Raw genomic sequence first — 25,273 nt, forward strand, 5'->3', positions numbered from 1 at the left:
ACACAAAAAAATAATAATCATAAATCACACAATTCCATCCTCTCCAAAACCACCTAGCCAGCTCCTACCAAACGATACATACTCAGTCCAAGCAAATCCCCCGTTCCGTCCTCCCGTCCGTCCGATCAGTCCCGAATACCGACCAAAAAAAAAAAGAGACAAAATCCAAATCACGGGTTCATTCACATCCCCACAGGATACCCATGGATCAGTCGTCCTACTTACTGTGGTACAGATTAGAACAGAAAATTAGGTTTTTACACAACTCAGGGTGGTTGCATTGCATTGCATTGTGCTGTGGAGTTAGTTAACTTAGTTGTACTCCATCCAGTTCATACGCAGTACATTATTGGGCATTTGACCCCATCAGACAAGATATCTAAGGATAAGAGTAGAAATTAGGTAATAATAGTCAAAAGAGAAGAAGAGATACCAAGGGAACTAGATACTAACAACCAATCAGGATATGCCACAGTGTGGAACAGAATGGAAGCAGACAGGATCAACATAACTGGAAATAACCTTTTCTTTCTTTCTTCGTACAGCATCTTGGCAGGAAGTAACTTGATATTGTTAATTAATGTCCATGTCCATGTCCATGTCTTTGTTATGTCTTGTCTTGTCTTTCTTGTGTGCTACAAGTACAGTGTAACAGATTCATATCCGCTGAAACAGACATAACATTCGACACATGGAATACGGAGATAAAGAAATAAATTATACTATATACGGAATGATATCAATAAATATCCGTGTTGTACTCCTTATTAAGAAAGAGTGGCGCTTGGCGCGTCTACGTGCATGGACTGGTACTACATATTTGATTACTTCGATTTTTAATAACAACAACCTAGTAGACGTATGTATGTCATGTGAAACTTTCGATTGCGTGCTTTCTTGTCTACTTGTCGACTTGTTACAATCTTGTCGAATATTAATAATAATAATCCATCGCACTGACATCTTGGCAAGTACTCCGTACATCAGGTTACATACATACTGATTCTCTAAAGCTAGATAACGAATAGGATTCTCGCACAGACAGTATGTGTCTCTTGTCTGTCAGATGATAAGCAGATGAACAAAGAAAGTATAACTGCTTACTACCTACATGCCGACATTTAGTCGATTCCTTTCGGAGAATTTATTATGGATTATTAATAGCATACCCCGGGATTGGCAGAAGGGGTAAAAGGTCCGACTAGACAAGGATATCCATACAGTACATACCGTTGATACAGATCGAATCACATGCATACTGCTGATGGTGTGATGAATCCTTGAATTAGACAATCATCCAGACCTGTCTGGACAGAGATCCTGGCACTGAACAATCCACTCATTGCTATCTATCGGTACTCTGTACCTGTTTCAGCTGAAGCTTGCCAATCGCAGACTGCCATCTGCAACTGATCAGCGCCAGGATGCAGGTCATGATACCCCAGCGTTGTTCCCGAGGTGTCATTGCTTAAACGCGTTAACCAGTGTGCTAAACGTGCTAAACGTGCTAAATGCTAAACTGCTGATGCTATGCAGCTGCATCGCCGAATCTGGAGAATGCAGATCACCTGCCGACGGCGGGCTCCGGGCACGTGCACGGGGGACCCCGTAGGACAGAAACGTCCATCGAGAGTACGGAGTACGGAGTATTACAAGACCCTGTCCATCAGACCCTGTCCATCGTCATTGCCAAGATCTCTCATTGTTTGCTGTTTCATGCTCGGATCACCAGTGGACAGCAATGCCCCGTGAACAGCAAGCCGCATGCTGGTCCGTGTCTTGTCCGTGTGCCGATGTAGTATTGCTAACGAGACCCAGAATGGCATCAATGACGTTGCGGATGACAGAATGAGGGGGATCATCAGTACGTCTGCTATCAGGATGATTATCCTACGGAGTATTTACTCAGCTGAAGACAGGAACAAGATCGTCTGATGGATGAGGCCCACGGCCAGCCAGCACAGACTCCGTACTCTTCAGTCTTCTGGATTTGACCGTTCGACGGCGCCTCCGACGTAGCATCTCGCTAGCCTGATCCTTGGCTGCGCCTATCGTCGGCTCATGCCCCTGTTGATGACGGGGAAGTGGAGCGGCGCCGCGATAAGGTTGCCTTGCTAATTTAGCGCCTGCACGCTCCAGCCAAAAAGACCAATATTGAGGTCGATCGTCTCCCCTGGCTCCGTGCTGCTGGCCTGCGATCGCCGGCGCGATCATACCCTGCAATCACGCCGCCAGCCTATCACAGACCATGCGGTCCTTGCACCATCTGGGAGCTCGAGCTCTCCTGACTGCCGTCGGGGCGTCAATGCGTCCGGAGCCTCCGACGAGGGCCTCTGCTCCTCGTCTGTCCTACTGGAGCTTGTCCGTCAGACGTCGCATCCTGAGCCGTGTGCTGATATCGCCATGGCTCTGACGTGATCGACTGCGAGCGGCCGGCGAGGCTATAAGAAGCCGCAACTTGCTGCTCGAAGTACCGTCTCCCATCCATCGATCAGACAGTCAGCAGTCCTCACTCAGTCAGTCCTCAGTCGTCCTTCACCACCATGGGTCTGTCCAAAGCCTTCGTGTCTGCACTCTCGCTGTGCTCCGCCGTCGCCGTGGCCGCCCCGACCGGGCCAGCTCCCAACGTGCAGTTCTCCCTGAAGCAGGTCGCGGTGCCCCGGACCAAGCCTCGTGCGCCCCCAGCTGCCGACTACGCGCGCGCTCTGGCCAAGTATGGCGCTCCAATTCCGTCGTCTGTGCGGACGGCCGCGTCCGGCACGCAGAGCGGCTCTGCGGCCAACACGCCCGTCGCCGGCGACAGCTTGTATCTCACGCCCGTTACCATCGGCCAGAGCACGCTGAACCTGGACTTTGACACGGGCTCTGCGGATCTGTAAGTGTCCCAACTCTCGCAAGAACAAGAACGGAGCAGCTGACTCGTCCAGCTGGGTCTTCTCCAACGAGACGCCCTCCAGCGAGCGCGGCAACCACGCCATCTACAAGCCCAGCTCGACGGCCAAGAAGCTGAACGGCTACACCTGGAGCATCTCGTACGGCGACGGCAGCTCGGCCGGCGGCGACGTCTACCAGGACAGCGTCTCGGTGGGCGGCGTCAACGCCTCCAACCAGGCGGTCGAGGCCGCCACCAAGGTCAGCTCCGAGTTCACGCAGGAGCCGGGCGACGGCTTGCTGGGCCTGGCCTTCAGCAGCATCAACACCGTCAAGCCCAAGCCGCAGACGACCTTCTTCGACACGGTCAAGTCCTCGCTCGCCAAGCCGCTGTTCGCCGTCACCCTCAAGCACAACGAGCCCGGCAGCTACGACTTTGGCTACATCGACAGCTCCAAGTACAAGGGCAGCATCCAGTACACCCAGGTCGACAACTCGCAGGGCTTCTGGCAGTTCACGGCCGACGGCTACTCGATTGGCGGCAGCAGCGGCAGCGGTGGCTCCATTTCTGGCATTGCTGGTAAGAACTCCCCCTACATCAGAGTTATCTAGATGCTGATTTCGCAGACACCGGCACCACCCTCCTCCTGCTCGACGACCAGATCGTCAACGAGTACTACCAGCAGGTCCAGGGCGCGCAGAACGACCAGAACGCCGGCGGCTACACCTTCCCGTGCGACGCGCAGCTGCCCGAGCTGAGCTTCACCATCGGCCAGTACACCGCCACCGTGCCGGCCGAGTACCTCAACTTCCAGCCCGTGTCGCAGGGCAGCCAGACCTGCTTCGGCGGTCTGCAGTCCAACCAGGGCATTGGCTTCTCCATCTTCGGCGACGTCTTCCTCAAGAGCCAGTACGTCGTCTTTGACTCGGACGGTCCTCAGCTGGGCTTTGCTGCTCAGGCGTAGACCAGTCGTCCTCCAGCCCAGGTTGGTTGGTAGGAGATGATTTTTCGATCGATCGATTATCATGGTGATTGATAGGATATGTGCATGAGCAGTTGCCTGTACATACATACATAATGATTTATTGAATCAATTAGTTATGATCAATCTCGAATATATTTTCAGTGAAATACGTACATGGTCATAGCATAACGATATACTCCGTTTTCTTCAGGTAGCTAGTAAATATACACAAATTCATCGTTCTCCCGGTCCGTCAGGTCCAGGAAGGCTTTGTCTCCGATCGTCCCGTCGGGATCACTCTCGCTGGTATCGTGATAGCGCTCCCTCATCGAGTAATCAACCACCTTGGCCGGCTTTCCATTCCGCACGCGCCGCCGCTCCTGCATCCGGTTCAGCACGACCAAATTCGCCCACTGCGCCAGCACGACGGCCACCAGCGCCACGAAGATGGCCAGACAAGCCCGCACGCCCGGCCGATACGCCGGCGCGTCCTTCTTGCTGAAGAGCAGCGGGCCGACGATGTTGCCCGCCGAGCTGGCCGCGTTGTACAGGCTCATCAGCGCCGATTTCTTCGTTGTGCCGCCCGTGTTGCCCACGATCCACGTCACGATCAGTGGGTTGCCGCCGAAGAGAAACGCGAGCAGGTAGTAGCCTACCAGGAGGGAGGGTTCGACTGAGTTTTGCTTCGTGCTGTTATTACTGCGTGGCACGGCGTACAGAATTGCCAGGCCCGCGACTACCGGCAGCATGAAGCCGGCCAGCACGACGCCCTTCATCCGCGCCCGCTGCGCCAGATAGCTCCCCGCCAGGATGACCAGCAGCTGCAGCGCGCCAAACGGCATGTTGAGCAGACTCGTCGTGTACGCGTCGTACCCCAGGCCGTTGAGGATCAGCGGGCCGAACGTGTTGCTCACGCTGGCGCCGACGTTCAGCAGCATCGCCATGCCGATCCAGAGGTAGGTTTTGGGCTCGAGCGCTGCCTCGACGACGTGCCGGATCTTGAACTCGCGGCTCCCTGTGCCCGTCTGGTTCGCGCGCAGCCGCTCGATGGCCTGCGCTTTTTCCGTCTCCGTCAGGAACCGCGCTGAGGGGATGTCGTTGTCTAGTTTCCAGTAGATGAACGGCACTGAGATGATGGTCAGGAGGCCGACGGTGAGGAAGATACTGCGCCAGTCGTCAGCAGTCAGTCAGTCAGCGTTCGGGGTAGAAGGGGAGTACATCTGCCATGGCCTCAGAACAGGCGACTCGATATGGCCCAACCCGTACGACAGGGCCGCCGCGATGACAGTCGCCGCGCCGTTGGTACTGTACCAGGCCGCAATGCGCAGCGGCTGCTCGGCGCGGCGGTACCACTGGCTGGTGATGACGCTGAACAGCGGCAGACAGGCGGCCTCGAACAGGCCGAGGAAGAAGCGCGCGGCCATCAGGGAGGCGAAACTGCGACAGGCGGCCATGGCGGCCTGGGCGACGCCCCAGCCCAGACACAGCGCGGGCATCAGGCGGCGATGCGGCACGCGCACGATCAGCCACGACGAGAACGGCTGCCAGACGAGCTGGGCGATGGGCGCGATCGACCCCAGCAGCGAGTACTGGTTGCCCGTCAGGTGCGTGTCGGCCTGCAAGCCGAAGGTGGCCCCGTACCCGAGCACCGACTTGTCCAGGATCTGCAGGAAGTACACCCACACGAGGATGGCCAGGATGACGCGGTCTGTCTTGCGCCGGATGCGCTTGCTGTCGGCGTCCGTGAGTGGGATTCTCTGCTGGCCGATCAGGCGGAGCGCCGTGTCGCCGTGGACGGCGGGTTGCTCTTCTTCATGGGTGACGGTCGGTTTGGATGCCATGGTAGCGATTACTAGATGTAATCAAGTTGTAATGGGAGACAAACGACCAAGTTCTCTCTCGACGTTTTATACCGGCTTATATGTCTGTTCAGCAGCATTGCAAGTCAAGTAATGACATCGGAATTCCTCCGGTTCCCCGCATTGCGCGGCGATCATCGGCTGGCACTAGCAGTATAGCTAGCTCAGAGTCCGTATTACTGGATTCTATTGCATTGCGCTGATTGCAGACGTTGACTGACAGCAGGAGCTTTGACTCTATTACCCCCACGCTTCGGCAATTCCCCGCGTGCTCGGGCCTCTATGCACCCCCACGTGGGGGAACATTCCAGAGTATGCAGGCAGTAGTATGCAGCATGGATACGGATGGAGTATGGGGGACAAGACAAAGGTCGACCTGTAAATACTGTTAGTACTGGACATAATTATCATTCTTGTGGATAGGTATTGTACTGTACTAGTGATCGCGATGATGGCAGTGTTGCATATATATATGTATCTTCCCAGTCGAGCTGAATGTATACCATCTTGTTTGCCATATGAAGGAAATCTGTAATGGGGAGAATGATGTCAAGCAAGTGTATAAGGACTGATGATAGTGTAAGAAAAATAAAAGGACAGTCCACGTGCTTCAATATGGACCTTCCACGTGATGGGGTGGAGGATCCAACTGCGTACTTAAGGTATGGCCGTCGATAGAGAATGGCTGGCTAGATTGAAGAGGACAGGACAGGATTGCTAATAGGGGAATTTTGACTATTTATCACTCAATACAAAGCGACACAAAGTGTCTGTTTATTTACTTTCTGTTTCTTCTTCTTCTTCTTTCTTTTTTTTTTTTTGCCGTTCGCCAGGTTCACCAGCAGCGCTGTGTCGTCCGGCTCGATGAAGTGCCGATGGTTCAGGTCGCCGTAGCACAGATAAAACCTCAGGAACATCTCCGTTATTCTCGTGGCTGTTCTTGAAAACAGCCAGGGCGGTGTATCAAGAAGACGCCTCCGTTTATTGTCAAGATAGTCCTGATGCGGTGTCATAGCATTGTCAATACTGTCATGGATTTTGCAGCAAACATGTGTGGTACCTGCAAGTGCAAACAACACACAAGGTCTAGGTGGTGACTATCTTCTTGTCCGGAAGGGAGTAAGCAGCTAGTCTCTGTTCCTTAAACTTTCTGACTGATCCATTAGCACGGGCGTGTGAGAAGACTTTGTTCCTCCGTCATCAGACCATGTCAGGAGCGATGTCCATCAGTCTTTTGATCTGGTTTGATAAGCGATGTCTGTGGATAGATGAATTGAAGATAGGTCATTTGCCAAACGTAGTATCGTATCTTTGTATAGATAGAGCTGGCATAATGGATTCGACGGTAATTCTGGAAACACAGATCGAGGATTTTTCGAGTTCAGAAATAGCCAGGCATAGTGAACATCAGAGTCTCATGAACTACCTCCCTGTAGTTCCCTAATTATGGAATTAATCAGTCCAGTTCAAACCCGTTGAACCTATCAGACTTGGCCATCTCTCATATCATCTGTTTGTAGATAAATAGGATTATTGGCGTGGACTAGTGATGGACTGGTTAGGAAGAAGCAGGGTGGTGGCAGATAGAATAAGCATCGATAATGGTTGAAAGATACCTATCAATCCATAGAGAATTGCGCTTCTAGTGACATGTCACATGCATCTCGCCAATCATCGATCTTCAGCCACGTGCCTGATGCCATTGGCCTTGATGTCATTAACTGCAGACCAATCATGGGCGGGCATTATCAAAGCATTTGTGGCTAGTCGCGGATGGAACTGGACTAGGGATTACCTACCTCGGTATTGAGCGATGAATTGAGATATTCCGATCCTTATCGAGCAACCTCAATACCCTGATCAGCCTTGCTGCCTTGAAGCGACGAACTGACTGCTTGGCTGCGTCAGGAACGAATCTAGCTGGTCTTTCTTTTATGTGTCACTTACTTTTATTGTATTTGCCGGAATGATATCAAAGCATGTTCTTCTCCGAGATAAAGATGGGAGGAATTCAGAAGCGGCGGCGTTTGGGCTAGACTGTCTCACTGAAGAAAGCCCAAGATAGCAACAGCCGAGCTCCTTTTCCGCGCCTTCTCCACACAGGGTCGCATGCTCACTGTCGCCAAGAACTATGTTATATATGCGTTCCAGAGCCCTGACTTTTCCAGACTCGATCAGTCTTTTGCAAGAAGAGTCAGGAGTAAGTAGACTCGGGACTTTGCACACCATTGATATTAGCTGCCTGGATTGCCATCGAGGAGAATTCACCTTTCACCCTGATTCCGCCTCCGCACGAGATGGTTGGAGTTCGTGATGGCGGCCCGGTGGAACGGCGGAGGAGCGTGAAGATCACGGGGTCCGCGCCTCTCATTCGTCGCGATCGCCGGGTCCCCCCCAGCACCGGGAATCTGACCGGCGCACCGGCAATCTTTTGTTGAATTGCCGATGGGGTTTTGATAATCAGTCAAGATATCCATGCAAGTGATAAGGAGCTCATAGCTGCTTGGATCTTACCATGACGAATCTACGAATCTTCCTCCCTTTTCTTCACTTCCCCGCGCCGTATTCATCAATACGTCCGGGGTATCTATATGGGCACGTGTATATCACCGTGAATTGACCCCTTTCATTTGAGGACAGATGGGCGTCGGCCATGTCAACTCTGTGCCCGCGGCAGTCGCCGCGGGCGACGAGACCAGCGTCATCAAGGTGCAGAATGAGGATGAATTGCGTCTGGCGCAGATGGGTACGTCCGAGAAAAAGAAAGAGGACAGAATCCAGCTAATGCGTGACAGGCCACAAACAAGAATTGAAGCGCCATTTCACCATTTTCAGCCTGATCGGTCTCGCAGCGAATTGCACAATCTCGTGGACAGGCAGGTCTCTGTCACAAAGTTGACGAACCCTGGCTGATTGTCGGGCAACAGGGCTGGGCCTAGGACTCATCACCGCCATCAATGCTGGCGGGCCGGGAGCGCGTATGTCTCGAACTTGCACTTGTCCTTGACTTTCATGTCTAACAAGCTGCAGTCATCTACGGATTCATCCTCGTCTTCATCCTGCAGTCCTTCCTAGGAGCGTCGCTGGCGGAATTCGTATCCGCATACCCCGTCGAAGGAGGCATGTACCACTGGATTGCGGCCATCGCGCCGGGACGGTACAACAGCTTCTTGAGCTTCAGCACGGGGTGGAGTACGGTGTTTGGATGTGAGTGCCCCTAACTCATTCTCGTCATTCCGCAGTTCCGGCCTGACTGATCGGTAGGGATCTTCACGACCGCATCGACCAACCTGATCTATGCCACCAACTTCATGGCCCTGATCGCCCTCTACAAGACTGACCTGGTCATCCAGCCGTGGATGACATTCCTCGCCTACCAAGGTTTCAACCTGCTCACGTCAGGGATAGTCATGTTTGGCAATCGCATTATTCCTGCGATCAATCGGTTCTCGTGTAGGTGGCCTCGCTAGCCGGTCCAGTCGAGTTGAGCTCAGCTGACGGGTTGATGTCAGTGGCCTACCTGCAACTGGCATGGTTCGTCATCCTGGTCGTGGTCGCGGCGAAGGCCCCTGCGCACAACGATGCCAAGTTTGTGTTTCGGACATGGATCAACAATACGGGATGGGAGAACAATGTCATATGCTTCATCACCGGGCTAGTGAACCCGCTGTATTCGCTGGGTGGACTGGACGGGATTACGGTGCGTGTCGCAGGCTGAACTTCATATGTACACATTGCTGACTGACGTAGCACATCACCGAAGAGATGCCCAACGTAGGTGACGATGCTAGACATTTTTACTATTGAACAATACTAAATAGCATACAGCCCGGAAGAAATGCGCCTCTCGCTCTGGGTACGGAATCTGCTGCTGATCCTATAGCCTGCTGCTGACTCCTGTTTAGCATGCACCCTCATCATCGCATTCATCACTGGATTCACCTACCTGCTCAGCCTGATGTTCTCCGTCCAGGACTACGCCAGCCTGGCCAACAGCCGGACAGGCCTGCCACTGGCGGAGATCTTCCGACAGGCGACGCAGAGCGTGGGCGGCGCCTTTGCCTTGACATTCATCCTGTGGGTGGCCATTGGGCCGTGCATGATCGGGTCGCAGTTGAGTACGCGGTAGACAGGACGCGTTTGCACTGTTATTTCTTACTGGTATTCTCGTTCTAGGCACCGGTCGAGTCTTTTGGGCATTTGCCCGAGACGGAGGTCTTCCTTTGTCGAAAATGTAGGGCCCAAACTACAACCAGATGTGATAGACTCTAATCACTGACTTTGTTTTCAGCTGGGCCAAAGTCCACCCCCGCCTCGGCGTCCCGTTTAACGCGCAGCTGTGCGTGGCTGTGATCATTGCCTTGTTGGGCTGTATTTATCTCGGCTCGAGCACCGCGTTCAACGCCATGCTGAGTTCTGCTGTGTAAGTTGAGCCACATATGCATTGCTCTGCATGCTAACCGTGTCTGATATTTCAGCACGATCAACAACATCGCCTACCTGGTCCCCATCCTGACAAACGTCGTCCTTCGCCGCAGAACCATGCACCGCGGACCCTTCCACATGGGTCCTGTCCTCGGCATGGTGGTCAACAGCGTCACCGTCGCCTGGCTGATTTTTGCGATTGTCTTTTTCTCGTTTCCTTTCGAGATGCCTGTGACGGGTGCGTCTAAGCCCTGGTCAGGACTGAGTAACAACCACTAACATGTGTATATAGCCCAAAACATGAACTACACCTGCGTCTGCGTCGGCGGATTCCTCATCATCGAGCTGCTCTGGTGGGCTGTCGCGGGGAGAGCGTATTCAGAGAGTATGCAGAAGGCGAGGGAGGATGATGCCAATGCTGCGCGTCTTGCTGTGGTGGTGGTAGATAGCGCCAGTACAAATAGCAAGCATAAGCATGTGAGGCATGTGTAACGGACTAACAGCGAGCAGTTCAGCATTATGTAGGTACTGGACCACATATATAGATATATATTTATATACCATTTACAATATATCCGTCGAATAAATAATAATATCTGACAGAATAGAAACAAACACCCAACAAGCCATCTATTCGCCTAACCTACATATCCTATCGGCGTAGCCTCATTCAGAGAAATTTCCCGATAAAGTATGTGCTAAAAATAGGCAAGGTGGCCGAGTGGTCTAAGGCGCAAGACTCAAGTCCGATTCGTCCAACGGGCTTGGACTGCTATTATCCAAAAGCAGTCCCTGGATTCTTGTGGGGGAAACTCCGCGCGCGTTCGAATCGCGCCCTTGTCAGAACACTCTCAGTGCAATTGTTTTTTACGATATTTGACAGCTGTTTTTTATTTTTACTTTTTTTTCTTTTTTTTTTGGAAGTAGAGAAAGTATTGCTCTATTTCTTTTAATTAGTTGCTCCTCTCAGCGGACTTCTTTTTTAATTTTTTTTGTTTTTTATGCGAACTTCCCCTTTAGGAATGCAGTAAGACTATTAACAACACTGCTGAGTCATGACAGCATTTTTTTAGAGCAAGGTAACAGGGTGAAATAGTCCCAGATTAGCAGTCCATTATCTGTGGCGAAGCAGAGGGAAAAAGAATCTAGCAGGGAATACCTATATCTATATTCTTGACCAGATTCCAAAAACGCACACTTTACCTGACTTCATTCTACTTCTCTTTGTCAGATTCCTTTGAATGAGTCAATGATGGCCCGGCCTGACCTGCCCTGCCCTGCCCTGCCCAAGAAATGAGTAAGATGACTTGACCTGGTTATGTTGCATATCTAAGATGAAAAAAAAAATCCTCACTTTGTCTGACTTCTGCCAAGGAATTAATTACACCTACAGGGTCTCGTAGGTCCTGGTCTGCCTTGACAGGGTGGAAGGACAGTCACAATATAACAATGACTAAACTCTTACTTTTTCCAACTTTCGTTAATTAATCAGATGGGAGATGAAAATATAACTTTTTACATGGTTCATCTCGGGTTGATACGAAAAAAAATATGACATCCACTCAAGCCCTCACTTTACCCGTTATATACGCATGTATGCAAACCTGCAGGAATCAGGTCAATCTGTTGTATTATTAGCTGACTTTATGGCTGTACTAGACAAAGCATCATTGCCATACCTCCAAGCACCTAGATTGGCTGCCTACCCAGACCTGACTTGAAGAGTAATATTCTTTGTTAAATGAAAACTCTCACTTTGTTCAATCGACTTGGTAACTTGGCATGGATGACATTCATTCTCAGTCTACCTGTCTGCCTTCTTTGTCGCCGTAATTGCGCCATTTTACAAGACAAAGACTTGCTCCGGTATACAATTTCCATCCTTTATGCAATACTACTCTAATCCTGTACGATCAGTGTTGATGGCTCTAGCCATCCTCCATTTCCCACCCCTCTCTCGCTCGAATACCAGCAAAGGGATACACAGTCCACAAACAGCCCCGATAAGAGTGAAGCACCATCCCACTCCAACGGACTCAATGAGGAGCTGCAGGACTGATGTACCTCCAGCGGCAAGCGGGCAGCGAACAATATTTGCTGCTGCGGCGGCGGTTGAGGATGTCGTGGGATGGATGTCTGTTAGAAGGGTTCCGAGACTCTGGTATACGGCAGTTAGCTATGTACTGTACATTTCAATGCGTGATTTGTAGTCACACCGTGAAAATGGCAGTTATAGCTGATCCGGTAATGAATTGAATGATTAGAGGGATGCTTACATGCTAGTTGAGTTAGAAATAGAGCAGGACTTGCAGGACGTATTCGATGGTAAGTATCGACTTACGACTCTCTTTTCCAACGCCCATCCGTACCCAATAATGACAAGGACGCTGACGCTAACAGGATAGAAGATGCTCCTCAGCCGGGCCTTTTCGATCGGAAAGTTTTCCAGTTCGTTCGGTCTTGTATTTCCAGCCCTGGCATTCTGGGCTTTGGCAACGCGTGCGTAGTCATGGTCCAGGAGCTTTCCTGTTGCTTTATGAGTTATGATGTAAAAAAAAGGAAAGAAGAAGAAGAAGAAGAAAGGAGAGAAGAAAGAGAAGATAATAATGATAGCAAACCTAACAATAATGATGCTATCAAGCATCCAACCCCAAAGGGAATGTAGACAAGTCCCGCTTGCAGCTCCCCGTAGTCATAGAGTGCGATAAACAACGACGACAACGAAGCCTGGAGGCAGCAATACGTCGCATAGAAGATGCCGTTGCAGAACAGGATGATAGCCGAGTCCTTTTCCAGAAGGATTCGCAGAGAGCGAATTGAATTCGGAAGGCGACGGAGTGGCTGTCTTCGTTCTTGAGGAACTTCAGCAGGATTTCTGACAGCTACATGTCGAAGTATAGGTAGCCATTGTTTGTAAATAATCCCCCTTGCAGAGATGCTCCCGTTGCCATCTATGCACCGTGCTGTCTCGGGCAGAGAGAGGGTGATTGTGAGCAGACACAGCCCAGACAGTCCGCAAAGGAACCAGAATATATAGCTCCAGCCTAGACGATCGGCGATTGCTCCTCCCAGTAAAGGCCCAATAGGCGGCGCGACATTCGGTCTTTCGACGTATCAGTTGGTCGATATAAACAAAAGAAGTATTACGCCGTGTAAGGCATTCGACAAACCCCAGAAGAAGCATCCCCACATAAAATCCCCTCTCAGCCGGACTCGCAATGTCGGAAATCACTCCATAACCGAGCGATGTAGTTCCTGTTTTTGCTTTAGCTCATCCAGTGACACTTTCTTTTCAGTTAATACTTGCGCACCTGAACTTCTAGCACTTTGCAGCATCCTCAGCGTCAACAACGCCGGGAACGACCGCTGAATCGCTAGCCCGACGTTGGCCAGGATATATATCGAAAATGCAACCATGTACACCGGCCTCCGACCGACAGTGTCGGCCAGACTTCCCATGATGGCGGGCACAGTTCCCGATACGATCATGTACGAGGTCACGGTGAGATTGACCGACTCCACAGCGTAGGTCCTTCGCTATGGAGGGTATGGCAGGGTAGTAGATGAAGCTGCTCATGGGGGAGAACATGCCTGCAAAGGCAACCAGGAAGGTGATCCATGCTTTCTGTGGTCTGGTGAAAATGGAGAATGGAGCAGGACGACAGGATGGTGATTCATCACTAGCAGCGTTCTTGAAAGTGGGCTCTGCCCGCTGGTCCTTTGTTTCAATCTTATCGTTGTTGCTGATAGTTTGGGCCATGATATTTCGACTTGCTCTCGCATCTAGTCTCGGTTAGACTTTAGACAATGTCGATTCATGCATCAAGAGTCAGTGTGGAGCCTGCTCACTAGCCAAGTGTGAAGTGCTAAGCCGGAAGTCATTGACTCTTATTACAGGGCTCAAGGAACCTTCTTCTCGGATCAGTACGGGTAAAACAGCAGGGATATCATTCTTTACAGCTATCGGCTGGCAGTGGCAGGTTTACTAACATAGACCATCATGTATGAGTCATGTAGAATTCTTAAGCATTTAGCGAAGCTGGGGTTAGCTGTTACTGAGAACATGGCTAACATTTCCAATTATCTTGTTATCGCTTAACGTATGAATCCAGGCTCTAGGATAGTACGACGGAGATACTGTATTCCATTATAAGGAATAAATTTCTACAAGCACAACTTATTGTGTAGGAGTTATAAAAAGAATCCTATAATTCTATGAATGTTACCTTATATTCCACTAGTACACCCGGCATCATAACTATTATTGGAAGTAATCCCCCCGAAAAACAAGAAACAAAGAGAGAAATAAAGCAGATACTCCGTAAAGTTCATATAGACTTTATTTCTCAAGAAGATCAACATGACTGACTAATCTCATAGCGACCATAACGTACATACTCAGCTTGATTATGATACCAAAAAATCCTCGATCAGGGAAGAAATTGACCTGTCGCTTTACTTGCAATATACTAGAGTGATAGATCGATCTCTTTGTTCCACCTACGGCAGGAAATCATATCCTTTAACGGCGATAATATCCATCCATATAAAGGATAAAGAATTTTCTTTCTTGCACAAAAATTAGAGAAGCTGGGTCGTTAACTTAGTTGCAAGATTTGAAATTAATTTCCTCCAGAAGATTGACGAGGATACCTAGATAAATAAAGATCACGCAGTCTCTCCTCTTGGTTGTAAGGTATTTCTCCATGCCTACACAGATTGGAAAGATCCTCTACGCTGAGTCAGTTGTAGAATTGGATTGAATTTCTCCTTTCACTTCATTAATATATACATTGAAGGCTTTGCCGCTTTGCATTCACTACAGTCTAGCAGTATTAGCTACGTGCATGCGGACCCGAGCTGGAAAGTATGTGGATATTATCACATATATTGCCAAATTCTCCATAGTGGCACAATTATATTACTCAAAGCTCATGCTTGCTTACTGTCAATCAGTGCAACTGAATACCTTGCCAAGATGGCCAGCCCAACCGTTGTCCTCAGCTCGAATCGCGAACATGTCTCCAGCCATCAGATTGAGAAACAATTTAACCTCAACATTGCCGTGATTGAAAGTCAGTTTGTTCGACAGCTCAAATTGCTTTTGACTCTCTGACATAGTCGACCCAGAGATTCCTCTGGGTATAAGAATCATAATCCGCTGAGCACTATGGCTACTCGAACTGGTCCACAACGGCAAAGATCATCGCAGAAGAGAGAAGAAGCGGCAAGCCGATATTTTTCTTTCTGAAGGGGATGACCTTGAATAGAGAAAGTCTATCAAAGAGAGCCTCTCATGACTGACACTTGCTAGCAAGTAGACGGCGAAATTGGAAAAGCTCAACTAGAAGGCGAATTCACCGGCATGAGCGAGCTTTACAACCTCATGCCGACATTGGTTCCAAAGCCGTACGCATGGGGTGCATTGAAGGGGGTGTCCTCTCCAGTCTATTTCCTCCTCGTCGAGTTCAAGCATTTTCGCTCTGGTCGCCTACCTGATCCCGTCAAACTGGGCAGTCGTCTCGCAGCGCTGCACAGGAAGAGTGTGTCTTCGACGGGGAAATTCGGCTTTCATATGACGACATACGACGGTGCCAGGACGCAGGCTGTTGAATGGGACTCGAGCTGGACGTCGTTCTTCTCCAAGCTCCTTGCAGAAGCGTACCGTCATGACGTGGAGACCAATGGGCATTGGGAAGAGCTGGATAGGGTCTTTACTCGGACTCAAAGCCATTATCTCATCCCGCGACCTGTCGGCGTGCTTGAATCCGGAGGCCGATCGATCAAGCCCTGTTTGATCCACAGGGACCTGTGGGAAGGCAATATCGGGACTGATGCTGAAACAGGCGACCCATGGATATTCGACGCGGCCGCATACTACGCCCATCATGAAATGGAGCTGGGGATCTGGCGCGCAGAGCGGCACGAACTCCGAGCAGAGATCTACCGCGAGGAGTATTTTCGGCATATGCTACCGAGTGAGCCGGTTGAGGAATGTGATGATCGCAACCGCCTCTATAGCGTCAAGACGAACCTGATGCATTCTGCCTGTGTCCGTGGCTCGCCGGCTCGTCAGCAGTAAGTTTAGTTTCATATCGCTGCAAGCACCTGTTGATGAGGTTAGGCATACAACGACCTGGTCTATCTGATTGACAAATATGTGCCTTGGACCAAAGGCCCGAAAGATCCTCATGATTGGAATCAGCAGTCGGGTGATATTTCAGAAGTTGCTTCGCTCTCCTGCTAACCACCCTGCATTTGCTGCTTCCGTGTGTTTGCCCTGAAATATATCTACTCCTAAGTACAGTACATGAACCTATTTGCTTTCATTACTAACACAAGTTTCTTTATCTCTTGAGATTTTCAATATTTCACTGAGGACATTTCTCTATGATGAGATAAAATATGATGATCTACGTATGTACTATACCTACCTAACGAGTTGGTTATCCAGCTAGATAAACAGCATTAGGAGGGATAGAGTCTATCAAACCATCCAGTTAAATCTCCACTGTAGCATATTATACCGTACCACAGTACATACATATATGTACAGTACCCAGTCTAAGCAGTATACTCTATTTTTCATATATTAACTAATCAGACGAGCCAGGGACGTTTATTCCAGTGATTTGTTCTGTTCTGTACCTAGTCCATACGGGACAGTACTTACTACATACCTTAAGTATGTACAGTACAGTACATACCTACCTAGAAAAAATACAATACCAATTCTGTTTAACAAACTTCTAAGGAAACAAATGTAATGCAGTTACCCAGCCCCAGCATGGAAGTCAGATGCTGCTAATCGATTGACTGATTAATTAATCATAATCTTGGAGGCGCCGCTACTCAAATCCAAATCGAACATCAAACTGTAACCATGCACTGTCATCAATTAAATAAATAAACAAAGAATAAAAAACATGTATGTATGTACCCATCCATCGACAGTACTCTATTATATTATACCAATCTATTAAGGCAGGTTATTAATTAGTAAATAGTCAGTTCATAGGAGTTAGTTTGAAAATTCTCAAGATATATATTTGTTCCCTTTTCAACAGTACTTTCACTAGTTAATTAATTCACCAATAATTTCTATTATCTATCAAGACCTGGCCTCCCTGAACGAAATTTAAGAATAATTTTATTTCTTTATTTTATTTTATTTTCAAGAGACTACCTATTATTGACACTGTACATACATACAGTCTTCACTTGTAATAATAATAGAAAGCTGCCAACTAACCCAACTGACTGACTGACTAGTCGATCGCCAGTCGGGCTGGCCTTTGCTTGGCCCCCATCCCATCCCATCCCATGCCTTGTCCGTGTCCATGTTCGTGTCCCATTTGTCGTTCAGAAAGAAAAAAAAGAAAAAAAATCACAACGCCTTTTTTTTTTCAAAAAAAAAAAACTCCTGCAGAATATAAATCCCAAATATTACATATACTTACTTAGTCTTCAGGCCTGTCAGCATTTACAGTAGGAGTCATGAACTATGTGCTCATCCTCGTTCTAATACTGCAGAGTAATACAGTACAGTACTGTATGTACAGTTTGGAGATCAACGGTTACACTTTAAATTAACCCTGGTCGCGCCAGTCTCCACAGCTCAACCAAACCAAAGAAATACGGAGTGAATCACTGCACAGTGCCAAGGGCGCATGTTGGGTAGGTTACCTACTCCGTAACTCTACCACTTTCCAGGCCCAATAAGTTGTAAGTTGTAACGTGAAGACTAAACTACCCGGGACCACCCATGTTTAACTGTCTGTCCAGTACAACCCAAATTCGGAAATTTTTAATTAATTGACGTTACGAGCAAAACCCGTCGCGCGCGCCTTCAGGTTTGTTCTTATGCGACTGAATCGAGTCATTGTCTGGGGGAATTGAATGAATGTGTGGCATGTGGTACTCTGTACGAGGAGGCGAATGAATGTCCTGCGCAAGGAATGATGATGAACGTTTGGAATCTCTGCTCGAAAGAGTGCTGCGTCTGATTCTTTTCTATTCGACTGCCGCTGCGGTGTGATCCCGGTTCTGCGTGCTGATTGATTATTGTTGTCTGTCAGCTCAATTTAATAGCAATCATTATAATAATCCCTGTAATAGTAGACAGTCAACTGCAACGTGGGACCGAATCCACCATCTGGATTGCAGAGAGATAATAATAGTTGGTCAGACTGCTAGCTGCTTGCCTAGCTGGGCTTCGCGACGGCGATCGTGCAACTCTGCTTGCCTGACAAAGTTACCAACAGGCGCCATGCAGCCAGGCAGCAGTGTTCTCTTCCCCGTGCTCCACAAATCGGATCCAGGATTCTCTGAGTTAGATGGAGAGGTGGTCGAGGACTGTGCGCTGCATTAATCATTCACTCGTAGTTGAATGAGTATATAAGCTGTGAGCAGGGAGTGAAGATTGTTTGAATACATGTACTCCGTACTGTTATGGCAGCTGTAGGATCTTCCGGGGATCAGCGCTGTTACCGTCCCACTGCCAGCCGCAGCTGTTGATCCCTCGTGTTTCAGCCCTCAGGCAGACACAATCAAGCAATGGAATTCTGGCTCAGCCCTGCCTGGAAATTGGACGTGGGGGCCCAGGAAAGCTTGTTGCGCTAGGCTGGAGCCAAGCCGGTCGCCGAGCTGTTTTAATCAATTTTGGATCTTCGCTGGCCCAATGTCATGGCGATCGCTGCCGCCCGCCTGCAGCTCGTATCGAAGCATCGCCATCGCATGGCTCGCCAGCCCCTGTAAAGGATGGAGAATCCTGGACAAACGTCCGTAGCCCCCAGCACTCGTAGCCATACTTCTGCGGTGATCGGCCCGTATAAAGTTCTGCCAGGCCCTCAACGTGCCCGGCCCGTTGTCTTCACTCCGCAAACTCAGATTGACTAATCTGAGTCCAGCATATTACAGTCAAACTGAGTTGGAGTGACACATGGAGTCCTCTTCCCAAACATCACAGCCGGTCGCAATGCAGGCCGACGCGACCGCACAGCACAAGATGGAGAAGAAGAAGCAGAAGCGCGAGCGAAAACAGCAGCAGAAACAGGAACAGAGACAGAACAATGCCAAAAAAGCCAGCAAAAAGAGCGCCCTCTACCTAGAGATCGGCCAGTCCATGGCTGACCAGCTGCGAGGCCCTCCCAAGCCCAACATCGACAGCCTGGATCTGGTAGACCGGTTGCGCATCGGCCAGAGCGCGACCCTGTCGGCACCGCCAACAACAGCGACCGCATCCAGCTGCAGTTCCTCCACCCTCGTCGAACAGGGCGGCAGCATGCCCGGATCCAAAAAGGTGCCCTCCATCGCCTCGAGCGGCGGATCAGACTCGTCGGCCAAGTCGGCGCCTGTCGAACGCAGTCGCACCATGCCTTCCAAATACCGCAAGATCGGCACCATCTTCACCCTCGACGACTTTGCCGCCATGGTCGCCCTCGAGTCCCTTTTCGCCAGGTACGGCCGCGTCTCGCACATGGGCATCCTGGACAAGAGCTACAGCTTCTTCGTCAACAAGGCGCGCACCGCCGCCCTCCACTTCAAGGTCCACAACGGCGTCGCCATTGTCGGAGGCGACCCGCTGTGCGAGCCCTCGCAGTATTCGGCCCTCCTGGAGGAATTCGCACGATACCGCAAGGAGTTCGGCTGGAAGCTGGCCTTCATGGGCGCCAGCGACGTCTTCCTGCAGTATGCCAGGGAGAAGAAATGGACCACGCTCCAGTTCGGCACCGAGCGCGTCCTCAACCCCATGACCAACCCCGTCCTGCTCGAGCAGACCGGGAAGCGCATCGTCACGCAGAACAAGCAGCTCCTGAACGAGAGCAAGGGCGGCATCTCGCTGGGCGTGTACATCCCCTCGCAGGGCGAGGATCCCAAGCTGCAGCGCGAGCTGGTCGGCACCTATGACGCCTGGCGCGACGAGCGCAACCGGACCGCCACCACCCAGGCGTTCATCACCGTCTACGACCCCTTCTCCCTGCCTCGGCTCATGACCTACATCTACACGCGCGGACCCGACGGCGTCCCCAATGGCTTCGCCGCTCTGCGCAAGCTCGGCGCCAACCAGGGCTACCACATCGATCCGTGCATCGCCGCCCCGGGCGCCCCCAAGGGGATCAGCGACCTCCTCATCTTCGCCGCCATGGCGCTGCTGAACCAGGCCGGCATCGACTATCTCAGTTTCGGATTCGAGCCCCTGGACGAGCTGGGCGCGATCAGCGGCATGCCCAAGAGCATCGAGAAATTGACCAGGTCGATCTACCGTCACACGTTCCAGCGGCTGCCCATCGCAGGCAAGAAGGCTTACCACGACAAATTCCGACCCGACGAGAACCAGGGATCCGGGCTGCATTTGATCTTCCCGGGGGGCGTGCCCGGGCCGCGACATATGGCGGCCATGGCCCACATGGCCAATATCAGCATCCGCAAGGTCGTCTTCAGCGACGCGAAGAAGCCCCAGAAGAAGTCCAGCAGCTGGAGTCTTAGGGAATCTCCGCGGTCGTCGGATGAGACTCCTAATGAACATGATGAGGGCGGGTCGGAATAGTCCTGTTGACGGGACATGACTTGCCTCTCTCTCTTTAATTCTCGTTCTTTTTCCTTCCACGTCAACTATGTTTATAGAGCATTCACGACGTACCCGCCTTTCTAATTGTCGCCATTCTGTGATTGATTTTTCACCACTTATCCGAAGTGACGCTTTTTCTTTTGTCTAGATCGCGTTTGTGGGGTCCTTGGTTTGGTATCCATTCTGCTTGATATCCATTCTGCATAGGGTCAAAGTGGTTGGTCATGCATGGGTCATTTGCAGCGCATCACACGGAGCACGGCGTCCAGGAGTCTTCTGGGAACTGTATTTTCCATAATGTATTTATTCCACTGTAATTATATAATCCCAATTACCGGCGAGAAACCATGAACCTGATCCAATTTGTACCCAGAGAAAAGAATCATCCAAAAAAGTTGGAACCGTTTCCAAGGAACAATTTCAGTATCGTCAGTCTATCCATGACGCAATTCATCCAACAAAAATTGAATTGAAACAGTGCCATTCATCACAGCTCAATGCAGTGTATCAATCAGGTAGGTCGTCTCGACTCGGTCGTCATCCCAAATGGGAGAAGAGGAAATCTTTCAGCACGGGAGATCCCGAAAACTCCGGGTTCAACAAAACACAGCTAGATCTGCTGTTAGAATGAAGCTCGGCAAGGCCGCGGAGGTGCCAGAGAGACGCACTTGAGGAAGTATTGCAGTCCTACCCGTCGCGATTCCAAGAACGAAGGGCGGAATTTGACTAGTCGTCTGTCAGTCGAAAGCAATGCCAGGAACGATATGATCACATACAGAGAGCACTCTTCGGAGGAAGAGGCGGCAAGGCGCTCTTTGCGTGCGGGAAGGCCGCAAGCAGTAGATTTCGCAGCTCGTCGAACTCGGAGTATCTGTCATGGAGATGAGTTGATGAAGATACAGAGCCCGAATGAGATCATGCATACCTCATCCGAATCATCATGGGACCGCCCTGCAAGATATACTGTCAGCAACAGCAGCTCACTCCATCACGATGTCTGACCCACCCACCTCGAGCATCTCGATCTTGCAGATCCACACCACGTATGCTCCCACTCCCGTCTTGCCGTGAACGACGACATGGTCGTCAATGGTGACGCTTTTCGCCCACAGGCCGCGACTGGTATCTGAATTCGGGTCCTCGGTGTGATCCTCCAAGGTTATCGCGGGCTTGCTGATGGCGGTGTCAATCGATGTCTGGGACGCACGAGAGGCATTGCGATGGTGACGCCAGTATGGAGGGACGACATCGGAGATCGGACGTTCCTTGGTCGCCTGGCCATCGGCGACAGAAGACGCAGATAGAGCAGTGCCATTGCTGGCGCTAACCCCGCCGGCGGCAGTCGCTGTTATGACGATATCCTCATGGTGGTCTGGCTGCGGTTGACGCTCCTCGCTGGGCGACTGCAGGTGCTGCACGACGGGGGAGGGATCAGTCGGACCAGTCTCCTCATTACCGGGATGCTCCATCCATTAGAAACAGTCCTGATCAGCTGTTGCCGGAGAACTGTTGGACTGGAGAAACAAGGGCAATCAGAGAGACGCGATCGATCGATAAGCCGCAACCTAAATCGCTCACAGCGGACGTCAGGACGGGCCGATAGCTGATTGTCCCAGAGTCAGGCTGGGGGCTCGTCAGATGGGCGACCGGTGGGTGACACCCTGCACGAGCGTGAGCTTGACGGCCAACGTGGAGACTGGGCGCGAGCCCCCGCAGGATCGCTCTCCAACCAGCCAACTGGCGACGGTGAGGGGTCTGCAGACTGAACCACCCCGAGACCTCGTAGAAAATGGTAGAAAGATCGAATTCTTTAATTCGTCAACTGATGAGACATGCCCGTGGCCGCGGACAGCGATGACCTCAACGGCCAGGCGTCGACCAGCAAGCGACAGGCTGGCGGGACGAATGTTCTGCCGGGGTGCTGGTCACGGGACCAGCCTGTCACGGGACCGGACACCGTTCAGCACCTCAAATGCAATGCCGGGGCATCCATGAAGAATGAGAGGAATCAAGGATGGTTCGGTCCGCACGCCTTTCTCTCTTCGTCTAAGCAGGATCTACAGCGGACAGGGTGCTCGGCTGGAGAAACGGCCGTGGTGATTGGCGGAGAGGCGTTCGACAGGGAAGATCGTTCCGCAGCGGGTGAGACTCGCAGCGATCACGGCGAGCAGAGGCTGTCATTCAGAGTCATTCTGGCGGAGACAGCGAGCGACGGCGCCCTGGTGGCTGCGGCTAGCGCCTGGCCTCCTATCAGGCGATGTGGGATATGAGACATGGCATCCACCCTCGACCACGGCTCTCTGCGCGTTCCACCGCTTTCCCGGCTGTTCTGCAGGGCGCAGAGAACAATTCGAATTGTTTCGCTTTCGAGGAGAGGAGTGTGGAATTCCGTCGTGGAAGGCCCTGTGTTGAGAAGTGATGGGGTTTGCGTAGTCGCGTAAAGAGCAAAAAAGGGGGATTGTGGAGGGTCCGATAGAGCCAAGAGCTCCCCGAACAGGAAACGACAAAATAGACCGATCAGCCCAGGCGCAGAACGAGACAAGCAGCAATACCACCGTGTCATGCGTGGCTGCTGCAGTACTCAGATAGCATCAGGATCTCCTCCACTCGCCCAGCGTGATATCATATCAGAGTATCATATCAGAGCACAATGGAGTGCGCACCAGTGGCGACACAATTATCCACTGCACTGCCAGCCAACTCCGAGGCTGAGCCCCCGAAGCACAAGAGAACGAACCGAGTCCTGACGCACCGACGGTGAATCTGGGGCAGCTTCCGGCTGTCTAACGGCTAGCGCCATCTCTAGACAGGACGAGCTGCTCCAAAAAGGCAACTGATTGCTTCGCAGCATGACTAGCTTCACTAATTCCTCGAGCTTGCCTCTCCGACTCCATGCAGGAAATCCCGACGAGCCATGGCTTTGGCTGGGCCCATGACTTAAGGCTACTCCGGACTCCGTAAGGAGACAAAAGGATTTACTCCTCACTCCTCCTCACTCCTCTCTCTCCATCTCACTTATCCCTCCTCCCGTGGTGTCCGCTGTCAGTCCCGCTGCTGTCACCCGGCTTCCTCCGTTCTTTGTTTCCTGACACAGACAGCTCTCTGCTGGGTTGCCTTCGGTCTAAGCAAGCTTCCAGCATTCCTGACCTGTGTGGTGTAAGGGCAATAGGTATGTTGTGCTCGTGAAACCTTAGCTACATGCCAGGAAATTCACCATCCAGCCACCCTGGCTCTTATCATGTTTTCCTCACAGTGTAAACTGACGCGGGCAGGGTCTCTCTAAGAAGTCGCCTGAAACCTCCCTCGAACTATTGTCATCTTCGTCAGGCAATCCAAGAGTACATACAGTATCAGCACCATGCTGGCACAAGCTCTGCTCCTTCTCTGCTCGGTGGTCCGCCTGGCAACCACCCAGACCATCGATCCCGACACCGTCCCGATCGCCACTCGAGGTGCGTTCAATTGACGATACTCTGAAGAAACATGACATGAGAACCCCATCTCACGCATCTGCAGACAATTGGTGTCTGGCGCAGCAGTCCTCTTGCCCGCTGATCTGTCTCCAGCTGCCGAACACGACTGACACACCGCAGCAGAACAGCTGTGACCCGGTAAGTAGAAGTCTTGAAAAATAAAACTTCCCTTCACTTTTTCTAACGACACTTCCCTCCAGTCCACCCTCGACTTCTCCTGCGTCTGCAGCAACGGCCAGACACCCAACGCGTCCGAATACACCCAGACAATCCCCTACTTCATCTGCACGACCGCCAACGACCAGTGCGTGAAGAACTGCGGCACCGACTCGACCTGCGCGGCCGCCTGCCGACAGGACCACCCCTGCGGCGCGCAGGACCCGAAGCGCGTCAACACCACCGCCACCACGACTCCCACGCCCAGCGCCTCCGCCAGCGCCTCGGGCGGCAACGTCGTCTACACCGGGTTCGGCGCCGCGGCGACGGCTGCCCCGGGCAAGGGCATGGCACCTGGCGGTCTGATGGTGGAGATTGGGCAGGTGTACGGCGTGTTTGTGCTCGTTGCTGGGTTGCTGGGTGGTGCGGCTGTCTTGCTGTAGAGAGACAGCCAGCGAGACACGAATGGATAAAAAACGAATGGATAAAAATAATACGTGTATTTATCCAAAAACCTTTTTTTCACCCACATTATTAGTGACTTCATAATACCGATTCTTTCTTGACTACCAGCCTGGGTGTTGAGGGGCGTTTATTGTCATTATCATTATCATCATTATTATAATTCTTATTATTGTCATTTTTTATCTTTTTTTTTTTTCCCTATCTGTCTCTGTGTCCTATGTGCTGTGTGCTGTGTTGCATATGATGCTCTTCTCTGCTCTGCCATGTTCTGCAGTTCGACGAGTCAGACTTATTATTGGAGTTGGAGTTGGAAGAAATGCATAATGTAACTAATACTTAATGAGAAAAAAAAAGGCAGTCAATGGCATTAAATACTTTTTTTTTCTTAAAAAAAAAAGCACGTATGTACCTGGTTAGACACTGGTTAGGGACCTGTTAATTTAGGTAATTAGCAGGGCAGCTAGGTTAGCTTACCCTAACAAGGTTCTT

General features: G+C 51.0%; 8 protein-coding genes across 8 annotated transcripts; 5 read left to right on the plus strand and 3 right to left on the minus strand.

Moving 5' to 3' along the window:
* Positions 1-2,543: 2,543 nt before the first annotated feature.
* On the plus strand, positions 2,544-3,836 carry T310_2199 (Aspergillopepsin I; the record flags this gene model as incomplete). Its single annotated transcript, XM_013474905.1, has 3 exons — positions 2,544-2,875; positions 2,928-3,451; positions 3,499-3,836. 3 exons carry the CDS (start codon positions 2,544-2,546, stop codon positions 3,834-3,836), a joined length of 1,194 nt encoding a protein of 397 aa, XP_013330359.1.
* Positions 3,837-4,051: 215 nt separating this feature from the next.
* On the minus strand, positions 4,052-5,677 carry T310_2200 (uncharacterized protein; the record flags this gene model as incomplete). The annotated part of the gene is made up of 2 exons (XM_013474906.1): positions 4,052-5,000; positions 5,103-5,677. The coding sequence occupies 2 exons, from the start codon at positions 5,675-5,677 to the stop codon at positions 4,052-4,054; spliced, it is 1,524 nt and encodes a 507-aa protein (XP_013330360.1).
* A 2,658-nt stretch (positions 5,678-8,335) lies between these two features.
* Positions 8,336-10,612, plus strand: T310_2201 (Choline transporter Hnm1; the record flags this gene model as incomplete). The annotated part of the gene is made up of 12 exons (XM_013474907.1): positions 8,336-8,441; positions 8,623-8,673; positions 8,726-8,902; positions 8,960-9,148; positions 9,208-9,395; positions 9,446-9,469; positions 9,524-9,551; positions 9,601-9,813; positions 9,872-9,929; positions 9,987-10,118; positions 10,174-10,358; positions 10,413-10,612. The coding sequence occupies 12 exons, from the start codon at positions 8,336-8,338 to the stop codon at positions 10,610-10,612; spliced, it is 1,551 nt and encodes a 516-aa protein (XP_013330361.1).
* A 1,402-nt stretch (positions 10,613-12,014) lies between these two features.
* T310_2202 (Major facilitator superfamily transporter) lies at positions 12,015-13,579 on the minus strand (the record flags this gene model as incomplete). The annotated part of the gene is made up of 5 exons (XM_013474908.1): positions 12,015-12,278; positions 12,462-12,646; positions 12,739-13,223; positions 13,291-13,375; positions 13,432-13,579. The coding sequence occupies 5 exons, from the start codon at positions 13,577-13,579 to the stop codon at positions 12,015-12,017; spliced, it is 1,167 nt and encodes a 388-aa protein (XP_013330362.1).
* Positions 13,580-14,826: 1,247 nt separating this feature from the next.
* On the plus strand, positions 14,827-16,944 carry T310_2203 (uncharacterized protein; the record flags this gene model as incomplete). Its single annotated transcript, XM_013474909.1, has 6 exons — positions 14,827-14,861; positions 14,946-14,987; positions 15,077-15,203; positions 15,435-16,198; positions 16,725-16,805; positions 16,893-16,944. The coding sequence occupies 6 exons, from the start codon at positions 14,827-14,829 to the stop codon at positions 16,942-16,944; spliced, it is 1,101 nt and encodes a 366-aa protein (XP_013330363.1).
* A 2,153-nt stretch (positions 16,945-19,097) lies between these two features.
* Positions 19,098-20,669, plus strand: T310_2204 (uncharacterized protein; the record flags this gene model as incomplete). Its single annotated transcript, XM_013474910.1, has 1 exon — positions 19,098-20,669. The coding sequence occupies one exon, from the start codon at positions 19,098-19,100 to the stop codon at positions 20,667-20,669; it is 1,572 nt and encodes a 523-aa protein (XP_013330364.1).
* A 558-nt stretch (positions 20,670-21,227) lies between these two features.
* T310_2205 (uncharacterized protein) lies at positions 21,228-22,159 on the minus strand (the record flags this gene model as incomplete). Its single annotated transcript, XM_013474911.1, has 4 exons — positions 21,228-21,357; positions 21,467-21,561; positions 21,616-21,641; positions 21,697-22,159. The coding sequence occupies 4 exons, from the start codon at positions 22,157-22,159 to the stop codon at positions 21,228-21,230; spliced, it is 714 nt and encodes a 237-aa protein (XP_013330365.1).
* Positions 22,160-24,048: 1,889 nt separating this feature from the next.
* On the plus strand, positions 24,049-24,762 carry T310_2206 (uncharacterized protein; the record flags this gene model as incomplete). The annotated part of the gene is made up of 3 exons (XM_013474912.1): positions 24,049-24,142; positions 24,207-24,301; positions 24,364-24,762. 3 exons carry the CDS (start codon positions 24,049-24,051, stop codon positions 24,760-24,762), a joined length of 588 nt encoding a protein of 195 aa, XP_013330366.1.
* Between the last annotated feature and the right edge of the window lie 511 nt (positions 24,763-25,273).

This window comes from Rasamsonia emersonii, assembly GCF_000968595.1.
Source record: "Rasamsonia emersonii CBS 393.64 chromosome Unknown ctg1118621760017, whole genome shotgun sequence".
NCBI classification, from domain to species: domain Eukaryota; kingdom Fungi; phylum Ascomycota; class Eurotiomycetes; order Eurotiales; family Trichocomaceae; genus Rasamsonia; species Rasamsonia emersonii.